This window comes from Melospiza georgiana, chromosome 23 (assembly GCF_028018845.1).
Source record: "Melospiza georgiana isolate bMelGeo1 chromosome 23, bMelGeo1.pri, whole genome shotgun sequence".
Lineage (NCBI taxonomy): Eukaryota > Metazoa > Chordata > Aves > Passeriformes > Passerellidae > Melospiza > Melospiza georgiana.
Genome location: NC_080452.1, coordinates 6,722,580 through 6,746,916, shown reverse-complemented (window position 1 = coordinate 6,746,916; position 24,337 = coordinate 6,722,580). Strand labels below are relative to the sequence as shown.

General features: G+C 51.3%; 2 protein-coding genes across 3 annotated transcripts; both read right to left on the bottom strand.

Moving 5' to 3' along the window:
- Positions 1–232: 232 nt before the first annotated feature.
- On the bottom strand, positions 233–12,675 carry AMPD1 (adenosine monophosphate deaminase 1). 2 transcript variants are annotated; one of them, XM_058039812.1, is made up of 16 exons: positions 12,661–12,675; positions 10,674–10,694; positions 8,252–8,424; positions 7,660–7,825; positions 6,112–6,274; positions 5,750–5,969; positions 5,277–5,406; positions 4,829–5,023; positions 4,489–4,620; positions 4,244–4,407; positions 3,997–4,123; positions 3,409–3,572; positions 2,465–2,585; positions 1,480–1,653; positions 976–1,086; positions 233–388 (listed from the first exon to the last, which is right to left on the bottom strand). In XM_058039812.1, the coding sequence occupies exons 1-16, from the start codon at positions 12,673–12,675 to the stop codon at positions 233–235; spliced, it is 2,232 nt and encodes a 743-aa protein (XP_057895795.1). The 2 variants fall into 2 exon arrangements, with proteins under 2 accessions (XP_057895795.1, XP_057895796.1); XM_058039813.1 differs by lacking the exons at positions 10,674–10,694; positions 12,661–12,675 and adding exons at positions 9,442–9,453; positions 11,430–11,451 and having other exon boundaries at positions 8,252–8,426.
- A 2,674-nt stretch (positions 12,676–15,349) lies between these two features.
- Positions 15,350–23,930, bottom strand: NRAS (NRAS proto-oncogene, GTPase). The gene is made up of 5 exons (XM_058039786.1): positions 23,795–23,930; positions 22,963–23,141; positions 21,872–22,031; positions 20,520–20,643; positions 15,350–18,929 (listed from the first exon to the last, which is right to left on the bottom strand). The coding sequence occupies exons 1-4, from the start codon at positions 23,903–23,905 to the stop codon at positions 20,524–20,526; spliced, it is 570 nt and encodes a 189-aa protein (XP_057895769.1). The 5' UTR covers positions 23,906–23,930; the 3' UTR covers positions 15,350–18,929; positions 20,520–20,523.
- Positions 23,931–24,337: the final 407 nt, after the last annotated feature.

Sequence of the window (24,337 nt, the reverse complement as noted above, 5' to 3'; positions counted from 1 at the left end):
GGGTGCACAGCTCCACCGCCCATTGGCTGTTACTCAGGAGACGGTCCCGCCCTCTTTCCCTCAGGCTCTCGGATCCGCTTCACAGACGGGGTTTTACTGCGCTGCTGCCCCGAGGCCGCGCAGTCCGGCACGGCCCTGTCCCGACCCTGGCTCCCCTCACAGTCCGGCATTGCCCCGGTCCCGACCCCCCTCACAGTCCAGCACGGCCCCGGCCCCGCGGTCCGGCCCCCGCCTATTCGTTCTTCAGCCCCTCGGCGATGAGGTTGAGCTCGTAGCACCAGGTCTCGTAGCGATAGGCAACGCGGATCTGAGCCACGTTCGTCTTCCGAATGTCATTGCCATCGGGCCCGTCTTCCTGGTACTTTTCACCCAGGAACTTCACTTTCTCCTGCCAGAGGCAAACACAGCGGTACCGACGTGAGAAGCCCCGCTGGCAGCGCCCGAGGGAAGCCCTGAGCCCACGAATGGAGCTGGTGCCATTCTCAGGCTGTGGGCAGGACCAGCCCAGAAGGACACACACCTTGTGGGACAGGAGACACTGCAGGACACCCCTGCGTGAGACAGGACACCCACGATGTGGGAGAGGACACATCCTTCATGGGGCAGGACACCCCTCATGGGACAGGACACACTGCAGGACACACTGCCCAGGGGACACCACTGCATGGGCAGGAGACACTCGTGGGATATGAGACACTGCAGAACATGGCATCTTGTGGGACAGGACACATCCCTCGTGGCACAGGACACATTGTAGGACACCAGTGCATGGAACTGGACACACCTCGTGGGATATGAGACACTGCAGAACACTCAGCTTGTGGGACAGGACACACTGCAGGACACACTTCTCATGGGACAGGACACCCACCTCATGGGACAGGACACACTGCAGGACTCATCCCTCATGGGACAGGACACCTCGTGGGACAGAACACTCTGCAGGACACACCACCCAGGGGACAGGACACCCACCTCATGGGACAGGCCACACTGCAGGACGCTGTTCCTGGCGATCTCACACATGTCACAGGTGCTGAGCTTGAACACCTGGGCAGCGATGGCGTACTCCTCCATGAGGGGCTCCTGCAGCGCAGGGTTAGGGGTCAGCAGCCTCTGCCAGCACAGCCTGAGCTCTGCAGGGGCTGTCCCACAGCTCACTGAATCATTGGGGCTCCAGGATCAAGTCCAACCTTCAACCAACACCCCATGCCCACTAAACCATACCACAAAGAGCCACATGTTCTCAGTTTTTGAAAACTTTCAGGCACCACTGCCCTGGGCAGCCTGTTCAGATGCTTGATCCCTGTTCCAGTGAAGAAATTTTTCCTAATATCCCACCTGGACATCTGCTGGTGGAGAGGGAGATGGTCCAGCATGTGCTGGACCCCCTGCAAGTGCCACTGGCTTCCAAACAAACCGAGGCCCACGCAGTGCCAGCCCCACAGTGCCAGCCCCAGTGGCCAGCTCACACTGTACCTTGGTGTAGTGGAACTGCATGGGGTCATCTGTAGAAAGGGACACCATGAGCCCTTTCTGGTGGAAGTCAAGCAAGGGGTTCTTGGCGTACTCCAGGAAGAGGCTGTTGTTGCTGAGCGGGGACATGGCAATGGGAATTCTGGCAAGGAAGTACAGGTACTGCAGCACTGGGCTCTGCAGAGAGGAGCAGAGGTACCACGTTAGGGACAAAGTTCTGCACCTTCCACCTCTCCAGGGTCAGATCAGGCTGGTCCCAGCCAGGGAATTGTGTGCAAGGAGAGAGATGGGCCAGCCAGCAATCAGTGCTTCAGGGTAAGGAGCACAAGAGGCCAAGTATCACAGATGTGTTTTCAGATGAAAAATCCTTTCCTTAGGATTTTTCTCCTGAGAATCTGTGAGGCCTCAGGAACAAAATGTAAACAATGGTTATCTGCTGCTGTGGAATGCAACAGGTGCATCTGTGATTGGTCTCATGGGGTTGTTTCTAATTAATGGCCAATCACAGTCAGCTGGCTCAGACTCTCATGTCAGAGAGATTTTATCACAAGATTTTATTATCATTCCATTTCTTTTCTATTCCTTGCAAGCCTTCTGATGAAATCTTTTCTTCTATTCTTTTAGTATAGTTTTAATATATATAATAAAATAATAAATCAAGCCTTCTGAAACATGGAGTCAGATCCTCATTTCTTCCCTCCTCCTGTGACCCCTGCAAACACCACCACAGCCAAGGAGCTGTCTGATATCAAACTCAGCTGGCTCTACTGAAAACAGTCATATTCTGTGATGGGTCTAAGCCCCAAAATCTAATTCACTGCTCAGCCACATCCCCAAACATGCCTGGAGAAGCCCGGAGAGCCATTTAACATCTGCCCAAACCAGGCTGTGTCAGTGTAAAGCAGTGGCACAGGTAACCTGAGGCAGCTGTGAGCCCTACTCCCGCTCTGCCATGCCTGGGCTGCTCCTGGCAGCCTGCCCCACGTACCTTCTTGAGGTTGAGCCCGTGGGAGATGTTATCGGCTGTCATGAAGGCGGCCAGCAGGTGCGTGAGGGCCCCGGCCTCGCCGCAGTGCGGGCGGAACAGGAACGTGTTCATGCCACGCTGCCTGGCACAGGGAAGGAGCACTCAGAGCAGCCAAACAGAGGCTTGGGTGCCTGCACCCAACTTCAGGCCCAGCAAACAGAGGGTTGGGTGCCTGCACCCAACTTCAGGCCCAGCAAACAGAGGGTTGGGTGGCTGGAACCAAATTCAGGCCCAGCTCTGCCCCTGCCATGAGGCCCCAGGAATCCAGCTTGACTCTGAGGAGCACTCAGAGCAGCCAAACAGAGGGTTGGGTGCCTGGATCCAAATTCAGGCCCAGCAAACAGCAGGCTTGGGTGCCTGGACCCAACTTCAGGCCCAGCAAACAGCAGGGTTGGGTGGCTGGACTCAACTTCAGGCCCAGCAGACAGAGGGTTGGGTGCCTGGACCCAAATTCAGGCCCAGCTCTGCCCCTATTATGAGTCCCCAAGAATCCAGCTTGACTCTGAGGAGCACTCAGAGCAGCCAAACAGCAGGGTTGGGTGCCTGGAACCAAATTCAGGCCCAGCAAACAGAGGGTTGGGTGCCTGGAACCAAATTCAGGCCCAGCAAACAGAGGGTTGGGTGCCTGGAACCAACTTCAGGCCCAGCTCTGCCCCTGCTATGAGTCCCCAGGAATCCAGCTTGACCTAGGAGCACATTACTCCTTCTCTTGTCTCCTCTGTGTGTGCACTAGATGCATCTCTGCAATCCCTGAACTTTCTCCCCAGTCCATCACCCCTCCTACCCAGGGGTGTCTGGGTTGCTTTGGGATGTGATGCTCCAAATACAGAGCAAGGAGAGCCCCCATCTTCCACACCAACAATCAAAGAACTGAGGCAAGGCACGAGGCACATCCCAGGCCTCACCTGCGCAGGTTGTTGAGCACCAGGATGTTGGCATACATGTAGTAGATGTAGTAGGTGTAGGATGGGTTCTTCTGGGAAGTCCACTCCTCTGGCTTTGGGCTTTTAGTGCTAAACATGTGTCCACTGTGCTTGGATTCATCATCCACGCTGTCAAATCCTGTGATCTGGTTGGCAAAATGAACAAAAAAGGTGCATCTCACACTCCCTACCTCATCACTCCCAGGTGGGCTCAATCTGCCCCAAAACTTGGCTTTGCCCCTGTGCCCCCCAAGGGCAGAGTTGGGCAAGGCTGCAGAGCTCACTCTGTATTTATAAGGATTATCACACCCCCCTAGCACAGTCCAGACCAGGAATAAAGCTCACACCTCCCCAGGAGATGGGTGCCCAGCAATTCCCAGCCCCACAGCAGCCAGCCCAAGCAGTCTGTCCCCTCCTGCCCTTCTGGCCACATCCCCTTTCCCTGGAATGAGACAGAGCCCCCTGCCCCACTGATGCCATTTCCCTGTCAGGGCCAGCACCCCATTTCTGGTGCACAAACAGGGATGTGAGTTCTCCCCACACCTGACAGCATCACCAGGTGACACTCACGTGGCGTAGAAAGACACTCAGCTCTTTGTGGGCTTGGGGATTAACTGTTGCCTCGAACACAGGAACAAAGATACATTCCAGCATTTTCCCAAAGTGGGGGAGGAAATTCTTAGACCTGAACACATCACTGTGGACAAAGAGATTAATTGCTACTAGAGGGACAACACCACAGCCCCACTGTCCCCACAGCCCTTTCAGGGATGAGGGATCTATAGGGCTCAGTGCTTCTCAGTCCCACAGCACATACTAAATCCTGGGCACTTGGATCATCCACTTCATGTTGGGGGAATAGACCCTGTGGGTGTTGAACCAGCTGGCCAGCCTGGCCCACTCCTCAGGCGACCGCCCGTAGATGGAGAGCCGGGGCTCCGTGTGCTGGTACTTGGCATCCTCCAGGTCAGAGCCAACCTCCTGCAAAGCACAGCACACCATGGCAAGGGAAGGCAGAGCAGCAGCACAGCTTCACCCCGTTCTCCTGCCCTCTCTCCATACCTTGATGATGGTAGCAAAGTACTCGCCGTGGATGGCGTTCTCTGTCTTCAGGTAGAGGTCCCTGAGCTCGCTGGCGCCCACGGGGTTGTACTTGTCATTGAACTTGTCAAAGCGCTGGAATGTTTGCCGGCCCTGCAGCAGGGAGCTCAGGCTCAAACACTGCCCTCACAGCTTGGCAGGGAGCAGGGACTGAGCCAAACCACCCAAAATGGCATCACCAGGAGCTGCTGCACCCTGGCACAAACATTAATGCACGCAACAAATGTGGCTGCACAAGGCAAAAGCCATGGGGGGAAGAGCGGCCCAAGAGTGATCTTACATTAAATATCCTACCACTTACAGCATGGACATCCAGGGAATCCACTGTCAGGTCGTAGGGGTGCAGTTTGAGCTGCTGGAAGAGCTGTTTCAGGGTGAGCTGTTTGCCCTTGGCGTTGTAGACCACGCGGTCGGCATCCACACGGTAGGATTTCTTGATGAAACGCAGAAGGTGCTTCTGGTTCATGCAGGCTGCAGCATGGATGTGTGTGTCCACCTGGGAAAACAGGGACAGCTTCAGGCTGGGGTGCTTGGGTACCATCCCAGGGGGGTGAACAAACCCCTCAGGTGAGCAGGGCTCAGCCCAGCAGGTGAACACAGCCAGAGGGCACAGCTCTGCCAAGGCAGCACATCCCACTCACAGGAGCAATACTGCTGCTCAGACATGGACTCTAACATCCATTAGGGAGGGGCAGGCACCATGACAGATCCTCTCTAGGGTCCCTGGAGGTCTAAGCCTTGGCTTTTACCTTCCTGCAGTTGTAGAAGTCACGGTGGGGGTTGTTCTTCAGCTCCTTCATCTCCTCCATCTCATTGAGCATTTCATGCACTTGGAACTTGGACGAGAGGAACTTGAGGCGCCGGTGGGCGTAGGTCTTCCTGGTGAGAGCAAAGGGCAGAACAGGCACTGGGCTCCTCACCCCTCGGCACAGGGACACACATTCCACCTGGGCTGGAGGAGCTCGTGCTGGCCAGCCCTGCTCCCCTGAGGTGCCTCCCCTGGCTCTATCCCAGAGCTCTGAAGGAAGGCTGGCCAGCTGGGAGACAACCTGCAGCTCCTGTCTCCAGCCCCTGAGTGCTGCTTTGCTTGAGAGCCAAGCCAAGAGGGCTGACAAGTGCTGAGGACACTTCTGCAGCCAGATGTGTCACCAGCAGGTTCCTGAGGGGGCTGCCCTGACCTCCCCTGCCCTCTGAGGCAGGATCTGGTGGGTTGTGCACTTACACAGGCCCCTGTGCAATGAGGACCAGGAGGAAGTTCATGTCATCAATGAAGTTCTCCAGGCTGGGGTAGGGCAGGTCCTTTGGCTCGTTTCTCTCAGCCGCTGCCTTGTCTGCATAGACATAAACTATCCCATCCTTCATCTGCACGTGGTATCCCAGGTCCTCAGGGAGGTTCCCACTGTCCAGGGGATCCTGCCCATCCTTCACTGGTGGGGTGAACACTGCAGCAAAAGGAGAATTCCATCAGGCTGCCAGGCCTGCCTTGCTCCCCCACGCCACCCCTGTGACACCAAGGAGGGGACCTGGGCGGGTTCCTGAGCCCTGCCCCGTGCTGAAGGCACCTCCTGGGGTGCCTGGATGTACCTGGGCCAGCGTCACTGGGTCTCCAGGGCTCGCCCTCGATGGCACGCAGGTACTGCGAGGGTGTCTTGGGGAACCTCTGCAGTGACTGCTGCATGTTCTTCTCCCGGATGCACAGCGCCCGGTACAGGCCCCTGCACACCACCTCAAAGTCTTCCACTGTCACCTGCAGGGGAGGTGATGCTGAAGGCACCCACACAGCTGGAACAGGACACACCAGGGTGCATCCAAGAAACACACCCTGGTGCACCCAGGTGCAGGGAGATTTCGGTCATGGCAAGATGAATGTGAAAAAATGGTTTGGGCTGGAAGGGATCCTAAAACTCATCTTGCTCTAGCTCCTGGTGTGGGCAGGGACACATTCCACTGTCCCAGGGTGCTCCCAGCCCCATCCTGGCACTGGACACTTCCAGGAATGGAGCAGCCACAGCTTCTCTGGACGTCCTGTGCCAGGGCCTCCCCATCCCCACATGGAACAATTCCTTCCCAATATCCCATCTAACCCTGCCCTCTGGCAATGGAAGCCATTCCCTGTGTCCTGTCACTATATGGTATTGTAAAAAGTCTCTTTCCAACTTTCTTGTCATATCATATAATATTATAATATCATATAATCTGTCTGTACCTAGGAAAGTGTATATATCTCATCTATCTCATCATATCATGTATCAAATCAGATCATATCAATGTCCCACTGCTCTGCCTGAGCAGGGTGAGGAAGGAATGACAGGCAGAGACCCAGGCACGACAAAGGGAAGCTCCTGCTTGCAGAATCAGGGAATTCTGATGTCAGCCCCTCTTACATTCCTCACTGCAATCAGTAATGGACTCTGAAATGGAAGCCAGGCCTGGGCAAAACATTAAAGCTATTTTTGGAGCCCAGGCTGAAACTGAAGCAGGAACAACAAGATGCACTAACCCAGGGTGTCAGTGATTTTTGATTTACTGCACTAACAAATGTTTTGGGCAGTCAGGAGAGACTGGAGTGGAGTCAGTCACTCCCAGCTAGGACAGTCATGGCAGGGGGAATGTGCTCAGTGCAGGGAGGGATTTCCAGATCCCCTCTGCTGGGCAGCTCCAGGCTGAGCAGCCTTCCAGCAGGCTCAAATGTAATAGGAGGCTGAGGAGGAGAGGGAGGCAGGATTAGCACGGGATGTGATAACAGTCCTGGTCAAATGGCTCCAGGTGACCCTGCCTGTACCAGGGCTTGGTGACTTTCCCTCAGCAGTTCTGGGATCCCTGGATGTGCACAGAGCTCAGACAGAGCTGTGTGCAAGCAGAGAGGATGTGACAGAGTGAGCATGGCCCGTTCTGCCCTGGAGAATTCTGTGGGAATATTCAGCACCCCAGAGCTCCTGCTAAGGAATTCAGCTCTGGATCCCCGGGGGTGCAGCAGGGCACCCCCAGATGCTTGTGAGGCACAGTGGGGACGCTTTCCCAGGTACAGACTCCTGTAATAGACCCTGAAACTGGGCATGGGCACTGCTGGGGGGCAGGCAGGGAGCAGAGGGGTGCCCAGTGTGCAGAGGGAGCAGCCCTGGCAGTACCTACCCCAGAGGCATAGTCCCCAGTGATCTGCACCCGCTGGAAGGGGGGCACGCTCTGGTACTGGGGGCAGGTGGAGCTGGCCTCCTCGGTGACAGCCAGGCTGGGGACAGCCCCCGGGGCCACGGGCGGGGCCAACACTGTGGTCTGCATGCGGATCAGCTTCTTCCTGCTGCGAGGAAAGGCTCAGGCAAACAGCCCCGCTCCATGGTACCCACAGCTGCAGGGCCAGGGCACTTCCCCCAGCTGTGTTCCAGCTGTGCACACCGTGGTGCAGCTCACTGGTGATAAATGAGCACCAGAAGCACAGGCCACAGCACACAAAGAAGCCACAGGTTTGTCCCCGAGCCTCCCTCCCCAGCAGCTCTGTGCCCATGCCTGTGCTGGCACCCACTGAATGGGCCTAGGGCATCTTTCTGCCCAAGCAGTTGGAGAGGAAACCCTGGAGTACCTGACAGATGCCCTGGGATTATCAAGGATTTATCCTGCAGGTGTGGTGAGCCGTGCCCAAGGGCTGATTTCCATCCCCCCTGTTTGCTGTGGCCAGGAGCTGCAGGCTGCGCTCCTCTCCCTGCTCCTCCCCTGGGAGCTCACTCACCGCTTCTCCACCGTGGAGCTGGCCTCCTGCAGCATCATGTGCACCGTCATCTCCTGCCGGGAGATGGGGCAGCTCTCTTCCACGTCAAAATGAGAGATTTCCCCCCTGACCTCCTCATCCTTCACCTCGGAGGCAAAAACCTTCTCGGCGAAGGAGCGCAGGGTCTCGTCCATCTCTGCAAAGGGGAGTTCAGTGTCCCACAGGGAGGGGATTCCCAGCAGGTGCCCCTTGCAGGCAGCTCCGTGCTCAGCTGCCCTTTCCTTGTGGTCTCCACACTCTAGAGAAGAGTCTGAGCCACCTCCCAAATCTGCAGCAAGGTTGGGCCACTCCTGGTGGGCTGGAGACATCCCCTGATACCCCCAGCACAGCAGGAAAAGGAAACACAGTCCAAGAGTGCTGCCAAAAGGCCCAGAGAGAAGCAGGTCCTTGGGAAGGGCAGTTATGGGAGCATGCACTGAGGGAAGTTGGCAGAGCCCTTAGAGCTCCAGGGAGCCCAAAATCCACTTGCTGCAGCATTCAGGGGACACAGAGGCATGGATGGGGCAGAGCTGGCAGCCCAAGCACTCAGCTCCACCATGCCAGGGCATTCTCAGCTGGGCACTGCCCGCCCACCACGTGCATCGTGCTGCAGAGGTGCCAGGGCCACCACTGCCACAGGGCTGGCTGGAGCTTTATGGAGGAGGAAAGGAAGGGTAAAAGGCCTTCCTCTGCCCACAGAACACCATAAAACAAGAACCCAAGGGTTCTGCTGGCAGCAGCTCCCAGAAGCAGATGTTGGCATGGCAGCACAGGGGCTCTGACAGCGGGTTTTGGCAGCTGGACACAAAGCAAGGTGAAGATCAGTGCCCAAGGATGGACCTCACCATCGAGTGTCACACAGATGAGCACCAAAGCAGAGCAGACACAGGGTTCTCAACAGCACTCAGGGTGCAGAATGATATTGAACAAATTGCATCTTTTGGTGCTATATCAAAGGACCAAAAGATGGGACCATTCTGTGTAACACTGATGGGCAGAGCTGGCACTGCCGGGAAACAGCATTTCCCAGCTGCTGAAGGATCACCATGATCATGATCTGCATGATTTTCGTGATCTCCATGATCTCCATGATCATGTAACTGCTGCATGGTTCCAGAGATCATGTCTAGGCAGTAACACAGCAGAGCAGAGAGAAACCCAGCAATACTCACGTTTCTGTTCTGCTGTTTGAGATAAAACAGAGACAAAATAAAAGCTGTTGTAATCAGCTCTTCAAAACCTGAGCCTTTTAGCTTTGTCACCTCATCAGTCTTTCAAAAGGGATTAGCAAAGTACAAGTTTAACCAAATCCTCCCACTTAGAAAAGAATCATAGAATCATAGAGTGGTTTGGGTTGGAAGAGACCTTAAAGCTCATCTGATGGGCAGGGACACCTTTCACTGTTGCTGCTCCAAGCCCTGTCCAGCCTGGCCTTGGACACTGCCAGGGATTCCACAGCTGCTCTGGGCACCTGTGCCAGGGCCTGCCCACCCTCCCAGGGAGGAATTCCTTCCCAATATCCCATCTAAACCCACCCCCCTTTGGCTTAGAACCATTTTTCCCTTGTCCTGTGATTCGTGAGAAGTCCCTCCAGCCTTCTTGCAGCCCCTTCAGGTACTGGAAGGAAGAGGCAGAGCAGAATTTGTCCCTTTGAGGAGCACAGAGGGACGTCATGCACTGCCTGTCCCATGGAAGAGCCTCAGGGATGCCTCAGGGTGGAACCAAACCCCAGTGCAGGTCCCTCCCTCCCAGCCAGCCCAGCCTGGCTCTGGGAACATCTCTTCCCTGGAAGTGGAAGAATTTGGCTAAACTTGTACTTTGCTTCTCTGGAAGAGATGTTCCCTTTATTTGATGGGCACAGCTTCAAAGCAAGCTGGGTGCCAATTGAGAAATTCTCCAGAATTTAGGGAATTTTACCCCCCCTTCCCTGTTATTCCCCAAAAACATAAATTTTCCTCCCTTCAAGTGCAGAGGTGCAGCACCAGGGCAAAGCTGGGATGATGGTACAGCTTTGGTATCCCTTCATGCTGATAAAATTTCCCTGCAGTGCCCAAGGTGGAGCATCCCCCAGAAGCCAGATGCTCTCACCCCACACCTGGCAGGCAGCAGTGCTGGGGCTGAGCTGGCCTGGAAGGGCTCTCCTGCCCCTGCAGGGACACAGGGAGGGCGGCACAGCCTCCTGCTGACCAGGCAAGCAGATATTCCATACCCAGAGCACCAGGCTTTGCTATTTTTTGCCCTTGACTCCCTCCTCTGTGGCGCCCAGCATGGGTGGCCATTGCAGAGATGCCGAGTTCCATCGCCCTGTGCTCACAGCTCCCCTTATTCCCAGCAGATCAGGCAGCTGGGACCCTGCAGTCCCACCCTGGCAGGGTGGCAGCAGCACTCTGAGCCTCAGCCCTGCCCTTTTTCCCTGACCCAGCAGCTCAGGCTGCAGCTCTGCCCTCACAGCTGCTGATTCCCAAAGCCCAGCCCGAGGAACACACGCCCCAAAATCCTGACTCCACATATTCATCTGCCTGCAAAGCATCCCAGAAATGTTTAGTTTGACCTTTCATCTCTTTAGTGGATGGAAATTCCGCTCAGGAAGGTTCAGAGCCTCCCCCTGATGGTGCAGGGCAAGGTTTTAACACCAGCTCCATGCGCTGGGCACTGTCTCTGACAGCACAGCCCTGCAATTCCAAACATGCTCTTATCAGGGCTGTTTGGGGCTGTTATCACTCAGGGCTCTGCAGTCACCTGCCACATGTCCCCCTGCACTGCCTGCAGAGCCTGGCTGGCCCTGCTGCTGCTCCCATCCCCTTGGGGCTCCCCACGGCTGAGCTTCACCAGGGGCACCAGAGATTCCTGAAATCCCTCACCAGGGGCACCAGAGATTCCTGAAATCCCTCACCAGGGGCACCAGAGATTCCTGAAATCCCTCTGAGCCCTTCCACAGGGATTTCATGATGTCATTTCAGGACACATCACACCCAGGATTTTCCTTCAGTACAAGCAGAGGAAGCTTTAAACAATAACACAGTTTCTTCACTGCACCATCCAAAACCATCTCCAAGCAGGAAGGAAAATGCCCAGAGGTCCCCTGGACACCACACATCCAAAGCTCTGAGGCTGTGGGGCTGGAACCTGCCCTTGGCTCACACGTGGCTTTCAGACCTACCTGGAATTCTCACCCGAGACATCTCAGCAGCGTTTGCAGAGCCTCAGTGACACCCCAGAGTCCCCGGGCACCAGGGGCCAAGTGACTGCCTGGCAGCTCAACACTAATTTTACTGCTTTCCCTTCCCTGTAACCAGACTCTCCCACTCTAAAAGGAGAGTGGAGATCAACTGTGGGACTATTTAAAGTGCAGCCACAAGCACTTGCACTGAAACAGGTGAAAGCAGGGCTCAAATTTAATTAAATTTGATTTAATTAATCAAATTTAATTAATCTTTTTCTTTAAGTCAGGTTTGCATTTTTCATTTTGTGAAGTGCCAACTGGTGTCTGGCCAAATTTCTGATTTCTAGGGCAGCTGCTCCTTTCTAATGTGGAATTCAGTCTTTTAAGAGAGACTAAAAGAGAGACTAAGAGAGACTAAAAACTGATGTCTTCTAAGCTGAAGCAAAGATTTAATTTAAACAAAAATTCCCAATCAGAGCAGGTACAAACCATGTGCTCCCACCTGAGCTGTTCAGAGGTGTTTCCTGAGGGAAAGATCTGTTTGAAAACCTGGATTTTACCCACAGGGCTGCCCAGATTCTCACTTCTTCAGTCCTCACTTCTTCAGTCCTCACTTCTTCACAGCTGAACCCAACAAAGAAAAGGAAGGTGCAAGGAGCCACAGTTTGTTCCTGGGTTTGTCAGGAGCTGCCTTTTCCAAGCTTTGTGTGTAATATTGATCTGATATTCAGTTCTGGACGTGGTGAGCCACAACTGAGGTGAATCTGACAGAGAGCAGCTCTCAATCAACCCAAGGTGGGTCAGGGAGCTCCTGCCTTGGCTTGAGTCTGGCTCAGCAGCTTGGGTGGCACCTCCTGCCTTCATCTGAAGCAGTTTGTTTCCAGCAAATTGGCTTTGAGGGCTCTACCCTCCTTCGGGGTGCCCTCAAACCTTCTTCAGATCCCACCTGCAGCTGGAAATCACCTCCTGTGTGAAGGGAAAGGCCAGGATTTGGTGTGTCCTGCCTGTAGCCAGGAGAACTCTGAGCTCCTGGTTCAGATTCCTGGTGGGAAGTGGTGAAACTGAGCAGGTCAGGAGGATAAAAGAGTTTGGAGGTGAAGAAGATTCTCCCTGTTTGTGCTTCTATTCTTGATGGAGTTGAAAAGCTGCTCTGGAATAGGACAAAGCATTTGGGCTCTGGTTTAAAGGGTGGATTTGGTCAGAGCATTGACGGGAACAGAAAAACCACCTGGAACAGAATCATTATTTGGAATTCTATGTGCATCCAAGGGATTCCTGTGCCACATTTTGCAGGAGCAGCTATGGAAAGCTCTTGTCCAAGAAGAAAGCTGGGATAGGTGAGAGATCACCTGCACAAATAAAATAAAATAAAATAAAATAAAATAAAATAAAATAAAATAAAATAAAATAAAATAAAATAAAATAAAATAAAATACAGAGCTGGAAATAACCAGCCATGGATTTTGTCCTTAGGAGCACAGGAATCCAGTGAGGTGAGATCTGGAGCAGCTTCTCCAGCTGAGATCATTTCCACAGCATCCAGAAGCTCTCTGGAAGAGATTATTTGATGGGCACAGCTTCAAAACAAGCTGGGTGGCACTTGAGAAATTCTCCAGAATTCAGGGAATTTTACCCCCCTTTCCCTGTTATTCCCCAAAATTATAAATTTCCCTCCCTGCAATCAGCACCAGGGCAAAGCTGGGATGATGGTAGAGCTTTTGTCTCCCTCTCATGCTGATAAAATTTTCAGGTTCTGAGTTATTCTTGCTCTCACCTATCCCCAAGTTTGAGAGTCTCCACACCCCATTATTGTTTAACTATTTCATTCAAGGCCCATGAAATCCTCTTGTTTGCTCTCCCACAAGGACTAAACCAGCCCTCAACCCTCCTTGGGATCTTGGGATTCACATCTGAAACCAAAAATGACCTTTAGGATCCAGAGGTCAAGAGAATCTTGGTCTTTTGATCCCTCAGCTTTTTTAATCACAGGCTGAGCTTGGGTGGGCTCATGGTGGAAATCTGAGTAAAGCCTGGGCATGCTGTGCTAAAGTTAGATCCAGGGCCTGTGCAAGCTCAAGGACTGACACAAACAGCCTCTCTTCCCACTCTTTTTCAGCTGGATTCACACCCAGAGGCCTTGGGGTGCCTCTAAACACCCCCACTTTAACCTCTGAGCTGCCCTGGTTCCACCCAGGGAGAATGGTTGGAGCAGAAATTTGGGTTCCTGAGCAGGATCTTCCTCCAGCTTGCACCCACAGAGGCCATGGGGGAAGCTTTGCTAGAAAATGGCTCAAATTCCTGAAGAGGAGGAGTCTGAGCAGGAGGATAAGGTGGATCTCACCAGGGCATCCTGGCTGTGCTGGGGTTTGATCAACCCTCAGCAGATTCTCCTGTCCCTGCCTTGTGGGGATCACAAATCCTCTGAACAGAGAGACAGAGATGGCCCAGGATCTTCCTGGGGAGCTGTGAGAAAGCTCAGAGAAAGAATTAAAACAATTCTTGTCTCAATCCCTGCACCTGGCAGGCAATCTCTGTTTGTCAGAGAAGTTTACAAGGAGGAGTTGTCCCTTCTTGACCAATAGGTGAGAGAAGATTCCTGAAGGCCAATCAGGTCTGAGAGTCACCATTGTTTCTGTAAGAACTGTGGATTTCTAATAATAAAAGTGCTTTTCATGCCTTCTGAGTCTCTGTATCACCTTTGTCCCCTTTGGTGACAGTTGTATTTGTGGGGTGCCCCGTGGCAGGGAGGAATGATGAATCTGACTCCATGTTCTCAGAAGGCTAATTTATTATTTTATGATACTATTTATATTAAAGAATACTATACTAAACTATACTAAAGAATACAGAAAGGATATTTACAGAAGGCTAAAAAGATAATAATGAAAACTTGTGACTCTCTCCAGAGTCTTGACAGAGCTTGGTCCCAATTGGCCAAAGAGTTAAAATAATTCACACCAGAATCCAATGAAACAATCACCTGTGGGTAAACAATCTCCAACCACATTCCAAATGAGCAAAACACAGGAGAAGCAAATGAGATAATGCTGTTTTCCTTTTTCTCTGAGGCTTCACAGCTTCCCAGGAGAAGAGTCCTGGGCACAAAGGGATTTTTCCAGAGGATGTGAACGCCACAGGTGACACCACCTTGCTCTCAGTCATCCCCTGCACAGACCCCCAGGGCACAACCAAAACCAGCTCCTATACAGGGAGCTCCTTTGTAGCAACAAACCCATTGAGGGAAACCTTTCCAACCTTTCCACAAGCCCAAAAACTCTGGGGTTTTCAGCACCCTGGGGTTCTCAGCACCACCCCAGCCCAGGGTGGGAATGCTCTGGGCACAGGCTGGACCTGCAGTAGCAGGAACTCCGTGTCCCTGCTCCTGGGGGTCTGGTTTTAAATTCCTGGCATAAAACCCACGTTGGACTCCAGGTTTCAGATGCTTGACACGAGGTCTGAGGAGAAATAACCCTTGGAGCACATTTACTGACCGTGTGCTCTGACAAAATTTGCCTTTTTGTAGAGGAAAGGCAACAGCGAAGTATTTTAGAAGACTGAATCAAGCAATTTAAAAGGTTAACAGAGCATGATTTGGGCACACCAGAAATTTAATAGCTGGTTTGCCATTGGAGTATCAAGCAAACAATTGATTTACATTTGTTAGTGTAAATCAGCATGAGAGATCCCACTGCAAACAGAGATTCAGCAGCAAGATTAAAACCGGACTGGACCCAGGCTGTGGCAGAATCAATGTCCCTCTCACTGCTCATTGATCCTTAGGGCACATCTGTGATAGAGCTGGGCCTGAATGGAGCAAATCCCACCCCACAGACAAAGCAGAGGGCACTGAGATCATCAGACCTCCTGTAACTCCTGGATCCTGTACCCAGAACCCAAAGAAAACAACCAAAGAATTCAAAGTTTATTCTTTTAAAAAAGTTATTTAAGAAGCAAAATAATTTACTTCAATCCAAACCAAAAAGAGATGCATTATTGAAAGCAAATAATTAAACAAAGTAACAACAAATTAGCCCTTGGGTTAAAAGTCCAGATCCCAACATTCCCAACCATCCTGAGGGTTACCACAGGCACACACTCGAGGTTTGGGGTTTTTGACAGAATGTGATCCCCCACAGGCCTGAGGCTGCTTGAAATCCAATTCTAAGGCTGAGCTGCACTAAAAGTGATGGCAGCGTCAAGATCCTGGTTAAAATCCTGGTTAAAGGGACAGGGACAGAGTCTGAGCAGTTGTTTGAGCAAGAACATGGAGTGAGGACACAGAGAAACAACCCCAGGATCCCACTGGCTCCACTGACTGAGCTCAGCCACACAACACAGACATTTGTTCCAGTCATTGGCACTTGGAAGTTCTGAACAAGAGCTTTATCCTTTTTTAATATTTTAATATTTTACCTCAAAAGTTGTCCATGTCTGTTCTGCCCAAGGCAGTGAAATCAGCTTGGCACTAGTGCAGAGTTGTGCTGTTGTAAATAACAATATTTGGACCAAATCTACTAAACCACCTTTCCCAGGGACCAGTCTTGTGCAAAACCTTCTGTGCTCATCTTCTGAATCACTTCCCCCAAATTCACAGGGTTTGTCCTTCCAGTTCTTGACTGCCACCAAACCCAGGGTTCTCTGTGAGGCAGCTGGAAACAAATCACAACCATTCAGTTCACTCCTGATAGTACAACACCCTGATTTTGTATTTTCTGCTGGATTTGGAACTAATCCAGCAAAAAATACAAATGGACTGATGGACTTGGGAGTATCACCTGTGCAGGTCAGCTCTGCAGCACCCTAAAAACTGAAAAAAATTCCTAAAAACCATTCTAAAGGTTCCAAGGGGGACACAAATACAGACCTACCCTCAGCAGGGCTTTTTCCCTTTTATGGAGCCCAAGAGAAAGGGAACAGCAAAGAGCAGCAGATGCATTTTCCAGTCAGTTCCCACACATTGCTGAGAATTCCCAGCTACAGCTGGTACATTTTAATGCCAGAGCATGCTGAGCAGTGTGGGGCATTGCTATGATGCAAATAATTCTCCAGGTTGAGCACACACCCTTCAAACATCAAATGCCAGAGGCTTCCCATGGCCACGAGCAGCTGAGCAAATTCCTGCATTTCCCAAGAAATCCAACCCCATCCATGATGTTTGAGCAAGAGTTTGACAGAATGTCACCGTTCAGTGTCCTCACAAACCCCACACTGCCCTTCCTGCTGGTTCTATGAGTATCCCAAAAGCTTCTCCTCCTTTCCCAGGGGTGTTTTTATTAACTGGCTGCCCCACAGCCCTTCAGGAGCAGCCCCACAGAGGTTTTCACAGAAAATCTTTCTGACAAAGCTTTCCCAGCCCTGGCTGTGCAGCTCTGCCAGGTTTAACCTCTGCACTCATGGAATGGTTTGGGCTGGAAGGGGCCCTAAAGCTCATTCCATGGGCAGGGACACTTTCCTCTGTCCCAGGCTGCTCCATCCTGGCCTTGGACACTTCCAGGGATGGGGCAGCCACAGCTGCTCTGGGCAACATCAAATAAACTGAATTGGAGCCAATGGTCCCCACAATTCTGCCCACCATTGTGTGTGTGTTGCTGGAAAATAATATTTTATGTTCAATTTTTTGTGGATTTAATTCTTATCAGTCACATCAGTCAAAGTTAAAATAAATTGAAAAAAGTATTTATAAGGATTATCACAGATAAAGCAAATGTGATGCAGATTGATCCTCTTCATTCCAAGAAGAGAATTAAGACTGTAAGTAGTGAAGGAAGCAACATTAAAAGGAAAAAATTCTTCTCTCTCTGTTTACTACTCTCCAATGTCCATTTGAAACTGAGCACTTGAAATTAAGATGAGTGACTGACACCAACAACCTGAACCTGAGCCTCCTGCATCTGCTCTGCTGGCCTGGCACTGACCAAATGCTCCAAATGCTCCCTCTGTTGGCTGAGGGCTCCTTCCTCCTCCTCCTCCTCCTCAGAGCTGAATTGGGGGCAGAACCAGCCCAGCAGCACAGGGACAGGGTGAGCACAGCTGGGCACAGGTGAGCAGGGCAGGGGGCTCTGGTCTGGTCTGTTCTGTTGAGAAGCTCCCTCAGCTGCAGGGAAGGGCTCACAATCACAATTCCCTCACTCAGGGTGAGCCCTGAACTCACCAATCTGCCCCCACCTCCTGTGGAGCCATCCCTGAGCTCATTTCCTTCCTCATTTTGCAAGGATGCTGCAATCAGAAGCTGGCTCAGGTGCCCGTGGCAGCTCTCAGCCTCCTCCCCTCCAGCACAGAACCCCAGGATGGTTTGGGTTGGCAAGGACCCCAAATCTCATCCCAAACACCCCTCCCATCCACCTTAAATCCATCCCATTCACTGCCCCAGGCTGCTCCAGCCTGGCCTTGGGCACTGCCAGGGTTGGAGCAGCCCCTTCCTGCACCCCTGACAAAGAAACTCCAATTTTACAGCCTAGAGACATTTTGAAGAGACGCTTTACAGTCTGTGGTAAGAAAATAATTCAGAATAAAACAATTTGCAAGTTACAGAGAGAGCTGAATAGCAGCTGTCCAAAGCAACCTCCAGTTACCAGAATTAATTAGTGAGAAGCTGCCCAGAAATGTTGGCAGTTCATGTTAAAAAATGAACAGCTGACAGGTTTGGTCCAACTTAGAAGAGATCTGAATGCTGCAGGAAAACAATACAGAATATAAACTGTTCCACCCACAAAGAAAGTAAAACACAGATGCAGTGTGTCCCCTCCCTTGTCCAAAAGTCTCTCAAGTGCCTGCTGGACCTTCCAAATTCCTGCTGGGGGATCCTGCCCGGCCCAGATCACCCACAGCACACTTGCCTGCTTGACACAATGAGCTCCCAAGAAATTCCAGTCCTTGGGGGTTTTCCTCAACCCAAGGGACAACTCCAAATCTTCTTAGCAAACAGGCACTTAGTTAGGAAACGTTTTCCTTTTTATTACAGCAATGGAGGATCAGGTAGGTGGCACTCCTGGCACTGGAGATGTTGCATTTTTTTTTTTTTGCTGTACAGGTGCACAGAGAGCAGACACCCAGCTGGGAGGGGACAGGGTGGCACCACCCCGTGTGACACCAACGGTGCCACTCCTGTGACAGCACTGCACGGATTCCAACAGACAGGGGACACACAGCACTTCTAGCTTTTACTCTAGAGGTAAAGTGTCATCTTTTTTTCACAGCATTTAGTCTCTACAGTTCACTTTTGGGGCTGGTTTTCTTCTGGAACGAAGCCAGGTGACAGTGAGAGAAGAATCCCAGCACATCCCGAGGTGCTGCTGCTCCGTGAGCTGAGCAGGGAGGTAGATGCCATGGATGTTCTCTTCAGATGGAGCTAATTAATTCTCTTCATCTTGTGCTAATTAATGAACTCTGGTGCCCAGAGTCTGTCACTGGCACCCAAACACTGCAGGGAGCAGCAGGAGAGGCAGCACAGATCGAGGCTCATCCAGCAGCTGCACCTGAACCACGTTTTCTTGGCATCTGGAACAGAAAGGCAGCTCCAATTAGCACTAATTAACTCTGGGCTGGATGGGCAGCGCAGCAGTGCAAGTGCTGAGCTGGTCTGGCTGTTTTCATAGCCATGAGCAACATCTTCAGGCAATGGTTGAAAGGGATTTCCCTCAGTTGGGAACTCGGATTTCATTATTTTATGTGGTTAATGGGGAAAAACATGGGAATAAATGAGAAAAAATCTGGGAATAAATGGGAAAAATGAGGGGAAAAACTGGAAAAAATGAGAAAAAATCTGGGAATAGATGGGGAAAAAATCTGGGAATAAATGGGAAAAATGTGGGGAAAAACTGGAAAAAAAATGGGAAAAATCTGGGAATAGATGGGAAAAATGTGTGAAAAAAATTGGAAAAAAATGGAAAAAAATGGAAAAAATCGGGGAATATATGGGAATAAATCCAGGAATAAAATGGAAAAAAATGGGAATAAATGGGAAAAAAATGGGAATAAATGGGAAAAATTCGGGAATAAATCCGGGAATGGGAAAAAATAGGAATAAATGGGAAAAAATGGGGAAAAATGGGAATAAATGGGAAAAAATGGGGAAAATGGAAATAAATGAGAAAAAATGGGAAAAAAATGGGGAAAAATGGGAAAAATCCTGTGGGAGTAAATTGGTAATTGGTTATTTCACCATTTTGTTTGGTTAATCCTGGAATCAGCATGTTCCAGAGCTTGAGGGGAGCTGTGCAAACACTCAGCTGGGCACACCCCTCTTTCAAGGTGTTTCCTCAGAAATTACACCTTCTCCAAACAGCCCAAATGGTTTCCCAAAAGAAGGAGACAGAAAGGAATGACACAGCAAATCACAGCACTGGAATTGGTGGAAATCATGGAATGCTTTGGGTTGGAAGCAACCTTGAAGATCATCTTGTTCCATCCACCCATCAGCCAAAACGGTGACATGAATGAAAATTCCTTTTCTTAAGCTCTGCCACCAACTTAGAGGGGAATTTTTTCTTTTTTGAGCATTAAAGCATTGTAGGATCCACTGTAGAATCCAATTCTCTGGGAATCAATATGTGTCACGACATATTTTATGAAAAATCCTTTTGCTAGGATTTTTTCTCCTGAGAAGCTGAGAGGCCTCAGGAACAAAGTGTAAACAATGGTTATCTGCTGCTGTGGGATGCAACAGGTGCATCTGTGATTGGTCTCATGTGGTTGTTTCTAATTAATGGCCAATCACAGTCAGCTGGCTCAGACTCTGGTCAGCCACAAGATTTTATTATCATTCCTTTCTATTGCTTTCAAGCCTTCTGATGAAATCTTTTCTTCTATTCTTTTAGTATAGTTTTAATACATAATTTTCTTTTAATATAATATATATCATAAAATAATAAATCAGCCTTCTGAACCATGGAGTCGAGGTTCTCATCTCTCCCCTCCTCCTGGCACCCCTGCAAACACCACCCACATTTGGCGACCCCAAGTGAGGAACATTCCCACAAATATGTTCTATAAAAGGGGAAAACCCTTCCTAGAGCAGGCAGCATTTCTAACCACGCTCAGGAGCTGCTGGAAGGCAGAAGAGGAGTGCACAGTGGGGTTCCAGCTCACCTTCTCACATGACAAGGCAGGACAGTCCCATGCAGCCCTGGTTCCCATCCTCGCTGCTGTTCAGCTTCTTCATGCGGTACTGCCGGATCTCCCTCACCAGGGTGTAAAAAGCATCCTCCACACCCTGCATGCAAACACAAGGTCAGGGATTTTCCTCCCTCAAGCTTTTGAAATCACTCATCTGTCCATCCCAGAACCCCTTAATGGGTTTGAAAGTCACAATTCTGCAGAAGAGCAGCACCCAACTGATCCCGTGGTTCCTCCCATATGGGTGTCCCAGCCTGACTCCTCCTGGGATAACAACCACTAAAATAAAAATGGAAAACTGTATCTCAGGGCGGCTCCATGCAGGAAACCAGCTGCTCCTTGCCTAATTTTAGAATTCTTAGAATTCAGCTCTTCAGGATTTTCTGGCTGCTGCTCAATAATTGCACCTTCCCTGCTCTGTTCCCCTGCTCCAGGCTGCCTGGACAGGCCCACGTGGCCAAGGAGGCTTTGGAGAAGCCCATTAGTCCAGTCTGGGGAATTCTGTCTGCAATCATAATCTGCTAATTGGCTTTCATTAACGAGCCAAGAGCACCCAGCAGGTCTGGGGTGAGGGAGCTCAGCCTCTGACACTCCCCAGGGAGAGCAGCTGAAACTTCTGTTCCTTCTGCCAACACTGCAAGATGCTGAAAATGGCTGCAATCAAAATTTTAACATCATTTGAAGCAGTAGAAAGTAGCTGGGTTTCTTTTTCTTCTGTGTGTTTTGTGAGATTTTATAGTAAGCTATTAATTTATTATAGTTAAAATATGTTTTTTTATTTTAAGACGTAAGTATTATTTTTTAGGAATTGTTTTACAGGCATTTGTTTCTTATTGGGAGGTTTTTTAAGAGGGGTTTTTGGTGGTTGCATTTGAATGCTTTGATAGTAAAGGCGAATTTTACCATTTTTTTGTGCATGTGTTATTTTTTCTTGTTATGTAATTTTCCACAAAACCACAAAAATGTAGAGATAAAGAGGTATCTTTATCTCTACATTTACTGGTATCAGTTATGTTTATTATTTTGACTATTTTTTTTCCTAGTTAGTTTTTAAGTTTTATTTAGTAACTTCAGGGGAGTTGAAATTTTTTTTTATTCTCTGTTATTTATCAACCTGACCCACTTGAAAGGAAGTCAGGGTGAGTCTGAAGTGATTCCTGTACTGGCCCAGCCCAGAACTCTTGAAATAGTGAGTGGGAAAATAAAAGCAAAAAACCGTAAAGGGATTGAAAAAATGCTTCTCCTGTAAATAAGGCAAAAGCACATGGGAAAATGTCCTTGCTGCATTTCCCAGGAAGGAGTCAGGCCCTGGGGGAGCCCCTCACCTGTCTCGTTTTTGCAGAGGTCTCTATGAAGGGGATTCCGTAGCTTTTTGCCAATTCTTGGGCCTGTTTTGTGTCCACTGTTCTTGTGGGCAGATCACACTTGTTCCCCACCAGCACCATGGGCACGTCATCTGAGTCCTTCACTCTCTTGATCTGTTCTCTTTAGGAAGACAAATTATAAAAAAAAAAATAAATTTAGGAAGTATTTTCTAAATAGAAAAACTGGTTTAGCTCAGTATTCCAACAACCTTGTGCCACAAAAACACATTAAAGGTGAGCAAGGCCTCAGGGGTCAGCAGCATGGCCAAGCACTTTGTACACTTCATTTTCTGTCCATGGATAACTCCACTCTGGATTTCTCACCCATTTCCTTAGGGATGACATTCTGTAGCTGCAAATGGCATCTGATTCACAGAATCCCAGAACAGCTGGGCTTGGCAGGGAGATCACCCAGCCCAAGGCAAGATCACCTGGAGCAGGTGACCACATCCTGGAGGGTTTGGAATGTGTCCAGACATGGAGACTCCACAACTCCCTGGCAGCTGCTCCAGGGCTCTGCCCCCCTCACAGAAAGAAGTTTTTCCTCACGTTGAGGTGGAACTTGTGGTTTAGTTTATGGCCACAACTCCTTGTCCTGTCCCTGGGCATCATTGAAGAGAGTCTGGCACTGTTCTTGTGGCACCCCTTGCAGATATTTATACGGATTGATTAAAAAAATAATACAACTGGATAAAAATCATCCCAGTCTTAACTGACTAAAGGTGGTGGCAAGGCCCTGGCACAGGGTGCCCAGAGCAGCTGTGGCTGCCCCTGGATCCCTGGCAGTGCCCAAGACCAGGCTGGACGGGGATGGAGGAAGGTGTCCCTGCCATGGCAGGGGTGGCACTGGAAGGGCTTTTAAGTCTCTTCCAACCCACCCCTGTCTGTGATTCCATGCGCTGGCACAGAACAGTGACAAAACTTCCTGAAAGAAGTGGGAGATTCAATAATTGTCCATTCCTGAGCTTTCCCTGAGGCACTCCAGCGCTTCAGTCAGCCAGTGTCCCCACCCTGTCCCCCTGTCCCTGTTCCCTGTCCCAGCCCAGCTGTACCTGTAGAGGTTGATGTCAGCGAAGGATTTGCTGTTGTTGATGGCGAAGACGCAGAGGAAGCCCTCTCCTGTCCTCATGTACTGGTCCCTCATGGCGCTGTACTCCTCCTGCCCCGCCGTGTCCAGGATGTCCAGCAGGCACGTCTCCCCATCGATCACCACCTGCTTGCGGTACGAGTCCTGCAACAACACACGGCCCCCGTGAGCCCTGCACTGCCCCTGCCGCCCCAGGGACGCGGGGGAAATGTGAAAATAATCATCAAAACGCAGGAGGAGCTTGGGCAGCTGTTCTGCAGAAGATGTGGCTGCCCCTGGATCCCTGGAAGTGTCCAAGGTGAGACTGGACAGGGCTCTGAGCAGCCTGGAAGGTGTCAGGGTTGAAACTGGATGACCTTTAAGGACCCTTCCAACCCAAAGCAGTCTGGGCTTTGTGATTCTCATCCGTCTCTGACAAAAACCCACCACACCTAAAACTACACTATTTTAAAAATTACCCACACTATCACATTTTAAACCATGCCCAAACTACCTCATTTTAAATGAGACGCTAAGCCCTCTCTCATCCTTTGTTACAAAACACACAACTCCTGTTGCTTGAAAGAAATTCCTCCAGAGGAGCAGAAAATAAAGAAGAATCACAAACACGAGCAGAACCCCCGCCCTGCCCAGCCCCGGCCTCTTCGGCTGCCTGTGGCTGCTTTAGGAAGCCCGAGGGGAACGAACAGGGGAGGAACCGCTCCCAGAGCCCCGGGCGGGGCCGGGCTGCGGGCACCGGCGGCGGATCCGCTCCCGATCCCCCCGGCCCGGCGCTCCCGTCCCGCGGCCCCGCGCACCTCGATGGTGGGGTCGTACTCGTCCACGAAGTGGTTCTGGATGAGCTGGATGGTCAGCGCGCTCTTGCCCACGCCGCCCGCGCCCACCACCACCAGCTTGTACTCGGTCATGGCCCCGCGGCCTCGCCGGGCCCGGCCCGGCCCCGCCGCCGCCGCCGCCGCCGCCCCGCGATCGCCCCGCGCCGCTTCCGCCCCCCGCCCGCGCGTCACCGCCCGCGCCGCTTCCGCACACGCGACACGGGCGCGACACGGGCGGGACACGGCGGGATACGGGAGGGACACGGCGGGGCACGGGAGAGACACGGGAGGGACGACACGGGAGGGACACGGAGAGACACGGCTGGACGCGGGAGGGACACGGCAGGACACGGGAGAGATACGGGAGGGACACGGGAGAGATACGGCAGGACACGGGAGGGACACGGAGACACGGCGGGGCACGGGAGAGATACGGGAGGGACACGGGAGAGATACGGCAGGACACGGGAGGGACACGGAGACACGGCGGGGCACGGGAGAGATACGGGAGGGACACGGCGGGAC

What these genes read in the sequence shown, in the direction of transcription:
- AMPD1 (XM_058039812.1), bottom strand. An exon ending in CTCATTGCACAGGGGCCTGT is followed by an intron (nt 5,407 to 5,749) that starts GTAAGTGCACAA and finishes TGCTCTCACCAG; the next exon opens with GAAGACCTACGCCCACCGGC. An exon ending in ATTCCCTGGATGTCCATGCT is followed by an intron (nt 4,621 to 4,828) that starts GTAAGTGGTAGG and finishes TCCCTGCTGCAG; the next exon opens with GGCCGGCAAACATTCCAGCG.
- NRAS (XM_058039786.1), bottom strand. Translation starts at nt 23,905, where the DNA reads ATGACCGAGTACAAGCTGGTGGTGGTGGGCGCGGGCGGCGTGGGCAAG. An exon ending in AGTACGACCCCACCATCGAG is followed by an intron (nt 23,142 to 23,794) that starts GTGCGCGGGGCC and finishes GTGTTGTTGCAG; the next exon opens with GACTCGTACCGCAAGCAGGT. An exon ending in GCTGACATCAACCTCTACAG is followed by an intron (nt 22,032 to 22,962) that starts GTACAGCTGGGC and finishes GTCTTCCTAAAG; the next exon opens with AGAACAGATCAAGAGAGTGA.